At 48.6% G+C, this 17,858-nt stretch overlaps 1 protein-coding gene across 1 annotated transcript in view; it reads right to left on the bottom strand.

Moving 5' to 3' along the window:
- Window positions 1-17,858, bottom strand: part of MSH4 (mutS homolog 4) — a 93,914-nt gene that overhangs the window by 26,014 nt on the left and 50,042 nt on the right. The window contains 3 exon segments of the mRNA XM_083158254.1: window positions 430-533; window positions 5,611-5,741; window positions 9,244-9,413. Of these exon segments, the coding sequence (XP_083014380.1) occupies window positions 430-533; window positions 5,611-5,741; window positions 9,244-9,413 (405 nt within the window).

Here is a 17,858-nt window from a genome sequence, read left to right as displayed (position 1 = left end):
ATGCGTACATCATACTGGAAATATGCCGCAATGGTCTTGTGACAGCGGTGGCAGTAAGGATTTATGTGCAAAGGCATGGAGCGTAACAGCACGCTAATTGATTCCCGGGAACATCCAATTGTCCCCGAAGGCAGCCCAACGCCGACACTTGACAGGGATTTTTTTTCCTGGACATTTTGAGTTCTAGTAAAAAAAAAAATCCCAGATAAGTGCCGTGTTTTTATAAATACAGCTGCAAAAACATGAACTTATAATGGATCTTATGTGTTTTTCCCAAAAACAAGAATTTTTTTGTGCAGTAAAAACAGGCTCTTACTGATTTGCGCAAAAAAAAGGTAAAGTTCTGTTTTTGCTTCCAAAAAATGACAGTTGGGAATTGAATCCACTCTCAAGAGTGAAGGAATTCGAGGCGAGATAGAGTAACCTTACAGATAAGACACGTGGTAGATTTCTCGGAGAGATTCGTCACACCTCTCGTTCATTTTCATTAGGTCCACTGTTGTAAAGCTGAAAGTGTTTTTCACTCTCGTCACCTGGGGAGAAAACCAAGACAACTTGTTATAACTTATCGGTCGTTCCACTGTTAAACTACAAGTCTTAGGGGGGTATTCAATATGAGGATCACGGCAGCGTCTGTGACCCTTGATATATATATTTAGTAAATACTGCTAGTGCATGTACCAGATAAATGCACTGTGTAAAATACACCACAGTAATGTGAGTAAGCCCAGGTTAGTTGCTAAATCCTATTGGGCTTTACGAACCTTTCACCCCCAGGGGGAGGAGCAAGGCCGGTGGTCACTATCCGCACCACCACCGGTTGCCTTTAGCATACCTCCCAACTGTCCCGATAATCGCGGGAACGTCCCGGTTTTCGGGGACGTTCCCGCGTCCCTCCCACCACCGGCAATGTTCTGCGGCGGGAGAGCGACAGTTGGGAGTCCCCCGTTAGTTGCTGGCGAGTGGACAATAGACGCTGTGCGCACAGCGTCTATCCCCCGCATCCAGAGGGGCTGGGGGCTTGGCTAGAGGCTCGCAGAGCCTCAGGGCCATGCCCCCACAGTGTAAAATGGGGGCCCGGCCTCACGGCACGAATATAGACCACGCCCCCTCCCGCAGCAAGCCACACCCCCTAATTTCGGGCGAACGCAAGTGTCCCTCCTTGGGGAAGCTAAAAGTTGGGAGGTATGCTTTAGTAACTAGGTGTCGACTGAAGTGGAGCGGAGTGAGCCACTGTGCCCGTGGTCCATTTGGACTCCTTTCTTCAGTCCTTGCTCCTCCCTGTCAAAACCTATTTTTCCCCAGCATATAATTTCCATAATCAAGATTTTAACCATGCCCATAACACTAATATAGTCTGAGATAAATATTATTTTATCTCATAAATCAGGAAAATATTGCATATTAATTTACATATTCTAGCTCATATGCCATGTTTGGTCTTAAACTGATTGGAATCATAGTAGCCATCAGATGACAGTTATTAGAACTCCATATCATGTTGCACTCACATTTTATACAAGTTATAAGTTTACATTAGAGTAATCTCAGAGACCAGCAGAAGAGGTGTGGCCATTTTAGGATACCTGAACCATTCACAGGATACAGTAACAAGGGGCGTGTCTGCAGGCTATTGATAGAAGGTGACTGAATGGTCCTTAGAAAGACAAAAGGACCCCCCCCCCCTCCCCCAAGAGAGATTTCTTGGAGGGTAAAACAGAAACACAGTTAGTTGCTATTGGAACCTTGACCAGATAAGATGGAATGCAGCACTCCTGGAGAGATGGACAAGATGGATACATGGAAGTAACGTATACATGTAAAACTGATTTAATTGTGTACTAGGACCCACGGTTATGGAACATGGATTATGTTAGAAAGTTTAGGAGCAGTTAACTTCCAATCTTTGTTATCTACTGATATTACATGTGCTCAGGCCCAGATTATGGTTACATACAGTTACACAAAGAAAGCTGGTGTCTGTGTTTAAGATTGACCTGTGTGAATAATGTTTAGCTAGGATCATTGAGATAAGGCATTGTAATACTATATCATACATAGATTTGATGGTTAAAATGTGCTGTGTTATAGCCTGTTATTATGAATCGTGAGTGAAGTATATGTTGATCAGCAAGATCTTGGTGTGATGTGCTGACCCTGGATAAATGGAGTTTTACTGTGTTGGAAGTGTGATGTTTTGATCTGTTAAGAAAGGATGTGTTTTGCTTGTTAGATACTATCCTGTATCATACAAGAAGATTAGGCCATAAACTGAGGCCTACATGCCTATTGCCATGTGCTTGGCCTAAGGCTTAATCATGGATGGTAATTGTGTTTCACAGGGGCTGCACGCAGCAGCAGTTGGTAGATATGTTGGTCGATGTGTGGTTTGGTATTTGGAATAATAAAGTTTAGTGATTATTGATCAGAGCATGTTTGATGCGATTACCAAGTGCTCAGAAGGAGGCCTGGAATTTCTTTTGTTAACATGTGCTCAAGCACAGTATGGCCTTTGTGTAGATAGACGGTTCCAGCAACTGTTCCTGATAGCACAGGAACAGTGTGCATTGCAATAAGTTAACATCCGTAGTTACGGCCCTGTGTGTTTGAACATTGATATTTAAACTAGCCAATGTGTGTCCTGGTTTGGTTGTGGAAAGCTTTGTGTAATATCCAGTGAGAATATCTAGATACACTGGCGGATAAAACCTATATGAATGTAATAGTGTCGTTTGCATGTGTTCACTTCTATCATATATATATATATATGCACTGTTGAGGTGGTGAATGTACGGCCATGTGTTGTGATTTTGGTATAGCAAGGCCTTGGATTGTATAGTGCTATTTAGGTGCGATATTTAGCAAATACATTGTAGCTTAATGATATTCAAATTGTGTATTCTGTAGGTTTAGTGTGTTTGCTGAATGTGCAAGTTATATTCCGGATTGTGAGTATTGCATGATGTAGGTTTGTGGTCATCATTGTCTACCCTAAAATGGCCGATCCCATGCGGCCTACCAACATGTGATCTGGCCACAAGATGGCCGACAATCAGGTTCATTCATGCTGCTGTATAGCCACGCCTCCAGCACTGTACACACATACACACATATAGGGGGAAATTTACTAAAGGAAATTTGTAAAAAAAATAGGTGTATTTGTATTCAGAAATACACTTATTTTTGACATTTACTATCCCGAAAATACGGCAATTCGTAGTCGTATTGATGTGCTATCAATACGAATACGAATTGCCATATTTTCGGGATAGTAAATGTAAAAAATAAGTGTATTTCTGGATACAAATACACCTATTTTTTTACAAATTTCCTTTAGTAAATTTCCCCCATAATACTTAGTTTACCTATACACAGGATGCTGGTGTTATAAACGTATTAAATTGTAATATGTGTATTATTATATTGTACAATCATTGATACAGTTTCATTCGTTTGCATTCATAAATAATATTCATTGATTATATTTCTGGACATTCGCTTATTGATCGCGTGCGACATGAATAAATTAAGTATACTTTGCATATATAAATAAATGGATTTTCATATCGCCCTGTTCTGCCGTGTCATGTGACAGGTCTTTTCTCCCACTAGCATACAGACCTAACCAGGTCTGTCGCTCAAAGGGCCTCATTCAGACCTGATCTGCGAATTTGCACAGCGGATGATTATCGATAGATTGCGCATGCATCTGGGCTACAATGTGTGTGCGCGACTCCATCCAACAATGAAATCCTGCTGTTTTTGATCGCTGGCCGTTTGCAAGGTGATTGACAGGAAGCTGATGTTTGGGGGATGTAACCGTTAATTTCATGGGATTGCTAAAAAAAACCCATAGGTGTGCCAGATAAAACGCATCACAGTACACCTGCACGACACCCAACATCAATACAAATCTGCAGCTTTTATTAGTTGCAGGCCGGCCGCTGTGTGACTGACATGAATCGTTTGTGAGCGGTGAGCGCCCGTTTTCTGGGAGTGTCAGGGAAGGCGCAGGTGCGCCCAGGTGTTATCAGGGAGGGTCTGTGACATCAGCTCTGACCACAATCAGCCGTTATCACACAGGCTATGTATGTTCTGAGTTCCGCACATTGGCGCACACAGGGGGACTCATTCCATGGTCAGTGTCCTGGGAATGGATTTGCAGCTGGTCGCCGATCAGCGTGATTTCCGCAGACTTGCACATGGCGGGTTATCGCTCTGGCTGGGGTGATGGCAATTAGCAGATCATGTCTGAATCAGGCCCGATATCCGGGTGGCTGTAGTAGGTCAACAGTCAATGCGTCAACGCTGTATGGTCGATACGGATGACACTGGCAAAAGGTCACAATGAGTTTTTGGGGTATTCCTTTTTCATTTGTTGATTTACTTTTTCATACTTTATGCACGTGGACTCCGACTGGGTGCTGGCACGGAGCATGGCGAGAGAACGCGGTACACTACTTGGAGGTCCACAAGCTCCGGTGTCGACATGGACACAATAAAACGTGAAACGACCTTTTCTTTTTTCCAGTGTCCACCTTGTGCAATGCTCACCTTTTGGTGTCAGCCTAGACATTGTCGATATAATACACCAAACCCCAACCTGATGGCTTCCAGCTGCTGTGGAGCCACAAATCCCAGCCTGCAAATAAAAACACGGTACTTGTGTATTATCAGGGCGCCCATTACGTAGTTTACGTAGTGGTGTATTGAGAATACCGGTACAGCACTATGCTGGCTACGTAAACTACGCTAAAAATACACAATGCTTAATATCCCCACTATCCACGTCATACCCCCAGTATCCACGTCATACCCCCAGTATCCACGTCATACCCCCAGTATCCACATCATACCCCAGTATCCACGTCGGCGTGGAGTTGATTTTATAAAGTGTGGCGAGAGCAGCGAGCCCCGCGAAGGGACACGGATACGCGTCGTCTCGCCATGCTTCGGGCTATAAAGTCAACTCCATGCCGACGTGGATACTGGGGGTATGACGTGGAAAGTGGGGTTATGATGTGAATAGTGGGGGTAAAATGGCTGGTCTATACTTACCCTCCTCCGGCCCGGGCACTGCGTGAAACCCCGTTGACTCCCCGCGATCCACAGTGATTCGCCGCCAGTCGCATTCAGTCCCCCTGCTCCAGCACTCACCACGGACCCTGTACGCAATTAGCATAGTGCCGCTGGGGGAGCAGGGAAACCATGTGATGCACCGCCTGTGGCACTACACTAATTGCGTACAGCGTCCATGGTGAGTGCCGGAGCAGGGGGACTGAATGCGACAGCCGAAGAGTCACCGTGGATCGTGGGGAGTCAGCGGGGATCGACGCGGTGCCCGGCCGGAGGAGGGTAAGTATAAACCACACCACCCTGCTGCCTCCTGTATTATCACAGCGCCGGCTACGCTGACAACGGAGCTTGGCCTACGTTGAAAACCCCGCCCTGATAATACACAAGTACCAAAAACACTCTAAGTGTAGTTGCACAATAGCTGCAGACTAGCTGGAGAGACGGCTCATGTCACTGACACAACGCTGACACAACAGTCACCTCAATGGTTTCCCAGTACAACAGCCTATAAATAGGTCTATGGACACAGTGTACCTTAACAAACTCCGCTGGGAGCGGCTGCTGCGTATTTCCCTCCATGTTGGCCTGGATGAAGAATCCCCGGGAGGTACTAAAGCTGGTCTTCAGAGGTAAGTTGTACTTGTCAGACAGCTGTGATATCATCCCTGTATACGGATAAAGGTATTCCCGAGTACAAATCATGTGACTGACAGGGACATACAATATGCTTATCCGTAAGACCATTAAATTATCACCAAAAGTGACCCAACCACAGCAGGACGTGACGCTGGAAAGGTGCATAAATAACTATAATAATCTACATATATGACTCAGGAGCACGGTGCTGACCAGCTACTGTCTAAACTCAATGAGGCCTTCCAGTGAAGGTGAAATACAGGCCATTATAAAAAGCCAAGTGTAACAAAGTATAGTTTGGGTGTACAGGCTGGATCAAGATGGCGTGCGGGCTAGTTTGGGTGTACAGGCTGGATCAAGCTGGTGTGATGTCTAGTTTGGGTGTACAGGCTGGATCAAGCTGGTGTGATGTCTAGTTTGGGTGTACAGGCTGGATCAAGCTGGTGTGATGTCTAGTTTGGGTGTACAGGCTGGATCAAGATGGCGTGCGGGCTAGTTTAGGTGTACAGGCTGGATCAAGATGGCGTGCGGGCTAGTTTAGGTGTACAGGCTGGATCAAGCTGGTGTGATGTCTAGTTTGGGTGTACAGGCTGGATCAAGCTGGTGTGATGTCTAGTTTGGATGTACAGGCTGGATCAAGATGGCTTGCAGGCTAGTTTGGGTGTACAGGCTGGATCAAGCTGGCATGCGGGCTAGTTTGGGTGTACAGGCTGGATCAAGCTGGTGTGCGGGCTAGTTTGGGTGAACAGGCTGGTGTGCGGGCTAGTTTGGATGTACAGGCTGGTGTGCGGGCTAGTTTGGGTGTACAGGCTGGTGTGCGGGCTAGTTTGGGTGTACAGGCTGGTGTGCGGGCTAGTTTGGGTGTACAGGCTGGTGTGGCGGCTAGTTTGGGTGTACAGGCTGGTGTGCCGGCTAGTTTGGGTGTACAGGCTGGTGTGTCGGCTAGTTTGGGTGTACAGGCTGGTGTGCGGGCTAGTTTGGGTGTACAGGCTGGTGTGCGGGCTAGTTTGGGTGTACAGGCTGGTGTGCCGGCTAGTTTGGGTGTACAGGCTGGTGTGCCGGCTAGTTTTGGTGTACAGGCTGGTGTGCCGGCTAGTTTGGGTGTACAGGCTGGTGTGCCGGCTAGTTTGGGTGTACAGGCTGGTGTGCCGGCTAGTTTGGGTGTACAGGCTGGTGTGCCGGCTAGTTTGGGTGTACAGGCTGGTGTGCCGGCTAGTTTGGGTGTACAGGCTGGTGTGCTGGCTAGTTTGGGTGTACAGGCTGGTGTGCGGGCTAGTTTGGGTGTACAGGCTGGTGTGCGGGCTAGTTTGGGTGTACAGGCTGGTGTGCGGGCTAGTTTGGGTGTACAGGCTGGTGTGCGGGCTAGTTTGGGTGTACAGGCTGGTGTGCGGGCTAGTTTGGGTGTACAGGCTGGTGTGCGGGCTAGTTTGGGTGTACAGGCTGGTGTGCGGGCTAGTTTGGGTGTACAGGCTGGTGTGCGGGCTAGTTTGGGTGTACAGGCTGGTGTGTCGGCTAGTTTGGGTGTACAGGCTGGTGTGCGGGCTAGTTTGGGTGTACAGGCTGGTGTGCCGGCTAGTTTGGGTGTACAGGCTGGTGTGCCGGCTAGTTTGGGTGTACAGGCTGGTGTGTCGGCTAGTTTGGGTGTACAGGCTGGTGTGCCGGCTAGTTTGGGTGTACAGGCTGGTGTGCCGGCTAGTTTGGGTGTACAGGCTGGTGTGCCGGCTAGTTTGGGTGTACAGGCTGGTGTGGCGGCTAGTTTGGGTGTACAGGCTGGTGTGCCGGCTAGTTTGGGTGTACAGGCTGGTGTGTCGGCTAGTTTGGGTGTACAGGCTGGTGTGCGGGCTAGTTTGGGTGTACAGGCTGGTGTGCGGGCTAGTTTGGGTGTACAGGCTGGTGTGCCGGCTAGTTTGGGTGTACAGGCTGGTGTGCCGGCTAGTTTTGGTGTACAGGCTGGTGTGCTGGCTAGTTTGGGTGTACAGGCTGGTGTGCCGGCTAGTTTGGGTGTACAGGCTGGTGTGCCGGCTAGTTTGGGTGTACAGGCTGGTGTGCCGGCTAGTTTGGGTGTACAGGCTGGTGTGCCGGCTAGTTTGGGTGTACAGGCTGGTGTGCTGGCTAGTTTGGGTGTACAGGCTGGTGTGCCGGCTAGTTTGGGTGTACAGGCTGGTGTGCCGGCTAGTTTGGGTGTACAGGCTGGTGTGCGGGCTAGTTTGGGTGTACAGGCTGGTGTGCGGGCTAGTTTGGGTGTACAGGCTGGTGTGCGGGCTAGTTTGGGTGTACAGGCTGGTGTGCGGGCTAGTTTGGGTGTACAGGCTGGTGTGCGGGCTAGTTTGGGTGTACAGGCTGGTGTGCGGGCTAGTTTGGGTGTACAGGCTGGTGTGCGGGCTAGTTTGGGTGTACAGGCTGGTGTGACGGCTAGTTTGGGTGTACAGGCTGGTGTGCCGGCTAGTTTGGGTGTACAGGCTGGTGTGTCGGCTAGTTTGGGTGTACAGGCTGGTGTGCCGGCTAGTTTGGGTGTACAGGCTGGTGTGCCGGCTAGTTTGGGTGTACAGGCTGGTGTGCCGGCTAGTTTGGGTGTACAGGCTGGTGTGCCGGCTAGTTTGGGTGTACAGGCTGGTGTGCCGGCTAGTTTGGGTGTACAGGCTGGTGTGTCGGCTAGTTTGGGTGTACAGGCTGGTGTGCCGGCTAGTTTGGGTGTACAGGCTGGTGTGCCGGCTAGTTTGGGTGTGCAGGCTGGTGTGCCGGCTAGTTTGGGTGTACAGGCTGGTGTGCCGGCTAGTTTGGGTGTACAGGCTGGTGTGCCGGCTAGTTTGGGTGTGCAGGCTGGTGTGCGGGCCCAAAATCATTCGATGGTCGCCGACCATCGAATGATTTCTACAATGCTCAAAAATCTCTGCAGAGTTAGACTTGGGGCGTCCTAGTCTAAGAACTGGGTGGGCCCTGTGAAGTCAGCCACCGCCCCCCGGAACGCTGACGTTCGCATGGGGACGCCAGCGATTTTGTGGGTATGCCCAGGAAACACAGTGTACATCCCATCCCACCCTGTGCGTACTATGCAAGCCGCACAGAAGCCCTGCACATGCGCATAGAAACATCAGACCCCGGTGCGAACACGCTGGGGACCGAGCAGCCCGGACTAAGGCACTTATTCAGATCTGATCGCAGTACAAATTTGTTCTCAAAATAGGCAAAAACATGTGCACTGCAGGTGGGGCAGATGTAACATGTGCAAAGAGTTCAATTTGGGTGGGGTGTGTTGAAACTGAAATCTAAATTGCAGTGTAAAAATAATGCAGCCAGTATTTACCCTGCAGAGAAACAAAATAACTCACACAAATCTAACACTCTGCACATGTTACATCTGCCCCACCTGCAGTGCACATGGCTTTGCCCATTTCCCAAACACATTTGTACTGCAATCAGATCTGAATAAGGCCCTAAGGCCCAACATCCCAAACACTGTTGATACTGATAACATCAGAAGAACAATATAATACACCCGGGAAATACCACACAAATAACAATGATCAATACCGGCAATGTCGTCTACGATTTCTGCGTACGTCCGTCGGGCGATATCTAGGAACTCATTTATGTTGGGCTTAACTGCGTAACATTTCTGGGTTCTCATGTTGAGGCATCCGCGGGTGTACCTGGTGTCATCATTAATGACGGTTCTAATTTTTTCAAGTATGAGATCAAACCTAATACGAAAACAAACACAGACCGATCATGCTGGAATCAGCAGCTGATTATTATCCCGTTCCAAGCTGCACCTCCCAAGTCGATCATGCTGCGGCTTTTGGGGCATTGCGGGCTACTTTGACCCAATTTACTCACGCAATGTGACCCCTGCATGTAGGCAAATCAATAGGCATTGGATATTTCTGTACATCCCTGGATCTGGCACACAGTACGTTGGTGCCACCGCCTCAGCACTGTGCCGCGGGCGGAGGGACCTCTCGCACATCCCTAGTTACAGTGAATCTGGTTGAGTGTCTAGGTTGACCACTATTGGTCAACAATGAATGGGTCAACATGCACCAGGTTGGCATTGATAAATGTCGACACACGCATAAAGGTCGACATGTCAATGGTCGGCACAGGAAAAGGTCAACATGCATTTTTCATGATTTTTATTTAACCAACTTCACAATCCCAGTGAACATAGAGGGAGAATATAATAGTGTGCCAAGGGCAGTCTCGAGTGTCCCCTTACACTAATTGGGGGTCCATGTCGACCAGTGTCAACCAAACGTGAAAAACATATGTTGACATTTCCACGTGTTGATCCATTTCCATGTCAACCTTTTGCTTCTGTGGACCTGTCTAGGTCGACCTAGTGCATGTGTCAATCCATTCACTGTCGACCAATAGTGGTCCATTAGACACAATGTCGGCCATTTAATCTGGAACTGTTACAGCCCGGTGCATGAGTACTTGCACCCAGAGTGGTTTATAAATCCATATTAGAGGCTGTGACAAGTACAATAATGCTAACGATATATCTCTAGATCTAGACATTTTATCACCACCTTATCTGTTTATAGGCTGTGCTTACATTCCAGTGCAGTGATCAGACCGTCTCTGATACATCACATTTATGTCTGGGTATTTCTGATCTGATTCATTGCAGCATTACACATTTGGAAACAGAGATTTTTATCTCTATATTAAAGCACTTCCTTTTTCTTTCTACGCGAGGTTTTATGATCAGGGGTACCACAAATTTAGAAGTGCCGATGATTGTGATGGTTCACAGGGGGAATAACCAGGAGGGGAGGAGGCTACGGACCACTTCGTGGGCGTAATGTAATAGGGTGTGATTTTATTGCATTTTCCGAAATCGCACCATATTGCACTTTTTAAAATCCGAATTTTTTCGTGGGAAATTCGCATATTTAATGCGGTGCGAATTCCGGGCAAAGAAAGTGTGATAATCTCTTATATATTTAGCCAGATCTGTCAATCATCCCCTGTGTGTGTAACGCTACTGCCCAGCGTTCTACACAAACCCTACACAAACGTTATACACTCATCCCCTGTGTGTATAACGTTCCCGCACAGCGTTCTACACAAACCCGCCCCCACTAGTGAAAAGACCAGTGTGATACACACCACCACCCCCTTGACATCACCTCCCCTCGCCTAGCCAGGGCTACAGTACACGCCCACCATCCACCATTACTCCACAGCCACCAGGTGACCGCCCCCGCGACTCCCCACCGCACCCTCCCATGATTCACTGCACCCCCCTCCTGCGATTTGTGGACCCCCGCGACCCTTCCTTCCCAAGATTCAGGCCCCCCCGCGCGATTCGCGGACCCCCGCTACCCCCCCTCCAGCAATTCACACACCCCCCTCCCTCGATTCACAGACCCCCACAACCCCCCCTCCCCTGATTCACGGACCCCCACAATGCACCCTCACTCCCTCCCAGTGGGGGGAGATGCTCACCCACTGCCGGGAGCTGCATACAGTCCCCCACCCTCCTCCAGTTCTAGGGATGCCCATCGACCATCAATGATTTCAAATAATTGATGGTTTATGGCCGATGTGGAATACTTTTGCCATCGATGTGGGAGGACCAGATGGTTTCCCTACATCGGCAAAGGAGAACCAATCAAGTTTAAATTTTTTTTAAAGTGCCGGGACACGGAGCATAGTTCCGCCCCCCACACTTGGAAGTCCCGCCACCGAATTCTGATTGACCCAATCTGATTGATATTCAGTAAGATGTAATGGCTACAACAATCGATGGTTATCCAAGTAATATTTTACTACTATCGATGGCAGGGTGCAAAATCACCATCAATGCCAACCATCGATGGCGTCTGCACCAATGGCCATCCCTACTCTGCAACAGCCAAAAACCTTTACTACCCCTACTACACATCTCTATCTCTGCCCTGCCTCCTGCCCCGTAACTTTCGCCAATGGGGACCTGCTCACCCTGTGTTGCCCACATTCCCCTATCATGCTTTACCACCCAGCCTCCTGCACCCTAACTCCCACCCAGTAAGAGGAGACACTGACTCACTGCCACGCTGGACCCTCACCCACTGGCAGAAGCTGCACAGTGTCCCCCACCCTCCTCTTTAGTCCCCCTTAAGCCCACGCACCCCTATCACTACCCAGCCTCCTGTTTTCCTGTGTCGTGACCTCCGCCAATGGGGAGCCGCTGACTCAAAAACAACCTACTATACCACACACACACCAAAACAAAACACACACACCCCCACAAATGTCACTGTACCCTCCACACTATCAATGTATATCTTACTCTGTAACCGCTTTTTAATTAAACAAAACAATACACACCCCCTTCCAAATCATATGCTCTCTATTTAACACATTTCACCTATAACTCAAGTTGCAATACAGGCAGTGGTGGATTCAGGGGGGGGGGGGGGCACCCGGGCACGTGCCCCCCTGTAATTTATTTTGTAGCTGAGGACCGGGGCTTTCCAACGAGCCCAGCCCCGTGTCTCTAGCCCCCCGGGAACCGGAGATATCGCCTGGCAAACCTGTAACGTTTTTTCCCCATAGGATAATATGGGACCCGTCAATTCCGACCCCCACCCGGCTCCGACGGCTGCCAGTTCCTGCCCTGGCATCACAGAAGCTTGTGGTTGATTTCATTCAATTCCAAATCGCCGGGCCTTCAATATGATACCAGGCTGGTCCAAATCGGTCAATCGGTTCCAGAGATATTGCGTGTAAACCGATTTTTTTTATATTTGAAATGTAATTTCATGGCTGTTCATGTTCTTTGAGGGCAGATTACTCTGGAACCAAACGTTCCAGTTTCACTGGACCAAAATCATTCAAAGCCCACTCAAAAGTTCTTCAATATAATACTTGTCTCATGTAAATGGGTCAGTTGGTTCCGAAGATATAGCCGATTAAATGAGATAACTGGTTAAAGGGGGGAGGGGTGGTTTTCTCTCCCCCTCACACCAGAAAATGCAGGGACTAGGCTGGTGTAAAAGGGGCCAACCTGGGAATGTATTTTCTGGTGTGAAAGTGGTATTATTTCAAATAGCCGGTACCTGCAGTGCTCTGAATACAGCCAGGCTCTGCCACTATCAGTGGCTATCACTTCTGCTGTCCCCCATTTACCACGAGCATGTATTCCCCCTTGGCAATGAGCATGTAATCCCACATGGCAACAAGCATGGAACCTCTGGCAATGAGCATGGAACCCTTGGCAATGAGCATGTAGAGAAGCAGCACTTATGTAGCATAATTTTTAATAGGCATTATGGTGTTTGGCATAACACATAATGGACATAATGGCGTGTAACTTAACGTGTAATGGACATTATGGTGTAAATGTTTAATGCGTGCCTTTGGTGGACAATGTCCCTGTTTATGAAGTGTATTGTGAATTTTGGCTTAATCTGTGTGGCATTATGTGAATTCTGGCTCAATCCATGTGGCATTATGTGAATTTTGTCTCAATCCGTGTGGCATTATGTGAATTTTGGTTGAATCCATGTGGCATTATGGGAATTTTGGCTCAATCCGTGTGGCATTATGTGAATTTTTTCCCAATCCATGTGGCATTATGTGAATTTTGGCTCAATCCATGTGGCATTATGTGAATTTTGGCTCAATCCGTGTGGCATTTTATGCATTTGGCTCAATCCGTGTGGCATTATGTGAATTTTGACACAATCCATTTGGCATTATGTGAATTTTGGCTCAATCCGTGTGTGTTATTATGTAAATTTTGGCTCAATCCATGTGGCATTATGTGAATTTTGTCTCATTCCATTTGGCATCATGTGTAAGGGGCAAGTATAATGGGGTCTAGTATTTTGTTGCATAATGTGTAGAAGTTGTATATGGTGTTGACACGCCCCCTGATGATTGGCCAAACGCCCTTTTCCGGAGCGCGCCTTTGGCGCGCGTACAACTACATCCTTCACTTTTGTCGCCATGGTGGGCCTGCGTACTTTAAATGCCAGGGCCTATTTTTAATTCCATTCCCACCCTCTCCTGCTGCTCTCTTAGCATGTACACTGGCACCACTAACACCGCCCCTCCCCCACCCAAACCCTTTTTTATCATGGTGCCCCCCCTGTCATTTTATCCTGGATCCGCCCCTGAATACAGGGCATCTTTCATACAATTCTTACCATATTTCTCAAATACAAACGTTCACAAATTAAGGGGGCGCAGCCCCTTACGCCGGTGTGAAGAGCGCCCGTAGCGCGCGATGAATCACCTAGTATGTGATATTTAGTCATGGAAATGTGAGATTTTTACTTCTGAAAATGGGTGAATTTGAAGAACTGTGTGATTTTGTGTTAAAAAATAGAAAAAAAAAATGGCGTGGGGTCCCCCCTCCTGAGCATAACCAGCCCTGGGCTCATGGAGCCGGACCTGGTTCCAAAAATATGGGGGACAAAAAATCTGGAGATAGCCCATATTTTGGAACCAGCACCGGGCACCAACAGCCCGCGGTGTCATGCCACAGCCAGGGGACACTTTTTACATAAGGTCCCGATGCCATACCATGAGCACCGTGGCTGGTCAGCCTTGGAGGAGGTACCTGGGGGAGTGGGGACCCCCCCCCTATGGCTTCACCCGTCCAGGGCTGAAGCCCATGGCTGTCACCAGCGTCGGTGGGCTGTAGACGCCGGCCTGATAGGGTTCAATCATCCATACAAAACATTGCTTTATACAGGTGAACTACAAGTCCCAGCAGGCCTACCCCGCATGCTGGGACTTGGTGAACCACAAGTCCCAGCATGCGAGGCATTAATGGCCCTGCAGTCCACCTGTAAAAAGAATGTTAAAATAAAACACACACAGAAAAGCACAACTTTATTAAAAACACACCTCAATTTTACACCAATATACTTACAGCACCGGGGTCCAGCGCTGACTAACTCCTCCACAGCCAGTTCACCCCGCACATGGGAGAGCCAGCTTCCTACGACGCTGCTAACAGCTTCTATAGCACTGTCACAGCGCTACAGAGGCTGCCAGCGTGGTTGGCTCTATGCGTCTCCATGGAGACACTTTCAGCCAATCAGGGCTCAGCTATGCTTAACCATAACCTCCCACAACAGCTAACTCTCCTCCTGGATCCTATCCCCCTTCCCCCTTACCTTTAAGCTCACCTACATTCTAACCTTAAAATCTCTGCACAGCCTAAGCCTTCTCCCAGTGCCTAAAACCGGATGTGACAAAATCCTGGCGGGTGGAATCCCGGCGTTCGATATAACCATGCCGGAATCCTGATCGCTGACAAAGTCCTGACAATTTCTCCCTCTATGGGTGTCCACTACACTCATAGAGGGAGAATAAAATAGTGTGCCGAGCGTAGCGAGCCCACAAGGGGGGGGGGGGGGGGGGGGGGGGCATCCACGTGCCCCCCCCCCCCTTGTCGGGATTCCATATTGAATCCCTTAAAATACCCCCCCAGCCTAACCCAGCGGCACCTAATCCTGAAAGGGCCAACATTTCACATGACGACTTTTACGATGTAATTTTTAGCTTGTTGACAGCTTGAGGATGTCAACCTGGATCCTGTCAGCATATTAAATCATGCTGACTACACTGTGGTGTAAAAATTATGAATGCCTACATGGTTACTGTTGACCAATGGACCAGATTAAAAAATCAGAGAAGGGTAAATCAGGATGTCAGACAGGAGGTGTCATTCGGAGAAATCCATCTCACAGCCCACTGGCTAGCACATAGCACTGAGGGTTAGGCGATTCAACCTGTGATTAACCCCCGTCAGTGATAAATACAGACTGACGTTGTGATACATCTTGTCTTGACAATATGCTGCATCCTGTGAGGTCCTAGTGCATGTATATGGGCATACACCAGGGTTGCCGACTTTAAGATTCTCCTCTCCGGGAGAAGCCCGGAGAGGAGAGTTTCAGCAGCCGCTCAGGGGGTGGGGCTTACGAGTGACATCACTAAGCCCCGCCCCCATGCTGGTAAAGCAGGGAATTCACGGATCTCTGTGGAGGGGGCGGGGCTAAAATGACACGATTGTGCCGTTTTAGCTCCGCCCCCTCCTCTGAGACCTGAGGATTGCGGCATTTTAATGCCGCAATCCGGGGGACAGCGGGGGTCCCCCCTGAATCCGGGAGGGTTGCCCACCCTTCCGGGGGGCCGGGAGGGGGTCCCGATTTTCGGGAGACTCACGGAAATTCCGGGAGGGTCGGCAACCCTGGCATACACGTCACATATAGAAGATAACAGGAAGATGCACCTGGAATGGACACATAACCAGCACAATATGCTGCATCCTGTGAGGTCCTAGTGCATGTGTGTATATGGGCATACACGTCACATATAGAAGATAACAGGAAGATGCACCTGGGATGGGCACATAACCAGCACAATATGCTGCATCCTGTGAGGTCCTAGTGCATGTGTGTATATGGGCATACACGGTCACATATAGAAGATAACAGGAAGATGCACCTGGGATGGGCACATAACCAGCACAATATGCTGCATCCTGTGAGGTCCTAGTACATGTGTGTATATGGGCATACACGTCACATATAGGAAGATAACAGGAAGATGCACCTGGGATGGGCACATAAACAGCACCATATGCTGCATCCTGTGAGGTTCTAGTGCATGTGTGTATATGGGCATACACGTCACATATAGAAGATAACAGGAAGATGCACCTGGGATGGGCACATAACCAGCACAATATGCTGCATCCTGTGAGGTCCTAGTGCATGTGTGTATATGGGCACACACGTCACATATAGAAGATAACAGGAAGATGCACCTGGGATGGGCACATAACCAGCACCATATGCTGCATCCTGTGAGGTTCTAGTGCATGTGTGTATATGGGCATACACGTCACATATAGAGGATAACAGGAAGATGCACCTGGGATGGGCACATAACCAGCACAATATGCTGCATCCTGTGAGGTCCTAGTGCATGTGTGTATATGGGCATACACGTCACATATAGGAAGATAACAGGAAGATGCACCTGGGATGGGCACATAACCAGCACCATATGCTGCATCCTGTGAGGTCCTAGTGCATGTGTGTATATGGGCATACACGTCACATATAGAAGATAACAGGAAGATGCACCTGGGATGGACACATAACCAGCACAATATGCTGCATCCTGTGAGGTCCTAGTACATGTGTGTATATGGGCATACACGGCCACATATAGAAGATAACAGGAAGATGCACCTGGGATGGGCACATAACCAGCACAATATGCTGCATCCTGTGAGGTCCTAGTGCATGTGTGTATATGGGCATACACGTCACATATAGAAGATAACAGGAAGATGCACCTGGGATGGACACATAACCACCACAATATGCTGCATCCTGTGAGGTCCTAGTGCATGTGTGTATATGGGCATACACGTCACATATAGAAGATAACAGGAAGATGCACCTGGGATGGGCACATAACCAGCACCATATGCTGCATCCTGTGAGGTTCTAGTGCATATGGGCATACACGTCACATATAGAGGATAACAGGAAGATGCACCTGGGATGGGCACATAACCAGCACAATATGCTGCATCCTGTGAGGTCCTAGTGCATGTGTGTATATGGGCATACACGTCACATATAGGAAGATAACAGGAAGATGCACCTGGGATGGGCACATAACCAGCACCATATGCTGCATTCTGTGAGGTCCTAGTGCATGTGTGTATATGGGCATACACGTCACATATAGAAGATAACAGGAAGATGCACCTGGGATGGACACATAACCAGCACAATATGCTGCATCCTGTGAGGTCCTAGTACATGTGTGTATATGGGCATACACGGCCACATATAGAAGATAACAGGAAGATGCACCTGGGATGGGCACATAACCAGCACAATATGCTGCATCCTGTGAGGTCCTAGTGCATGTGTGTATATGGGCATACACGTCACATATAGAAGATAACAGGAAGATGCACCTGGGATGGACACATAACCACCACAATATGCTGCATCCTGTGAGGTCCTAGTGCATGTGTGTATATGGGCATACACGTCACATATAGAGGATAACAGGAAGATGCACCTGGGATGGACACATAACCAGCACAATATGCTGCATCCTGTGAGGTCCTAGTGCATGTGTGTATATGGGCATACACGTCACATATAGAA

Source organism: Crinia signifera, chromosome 8 (genome assembly GCF_055691185.1).
Source record: "Crinia signifera chromosome 8, ASM5569118v1, whole genome shotgun sequence".
Taxonomy (NCBI): Eukaryota; Metazoa; Chordata; class Amphibia; order Anura; family Myobatrachidae; genus Crinia; species Crinia signifera.
Note: the sequence above shows the minus strand (reverse complement) of the source record. Positions and strands in the feature narration are given on the sequence as shown.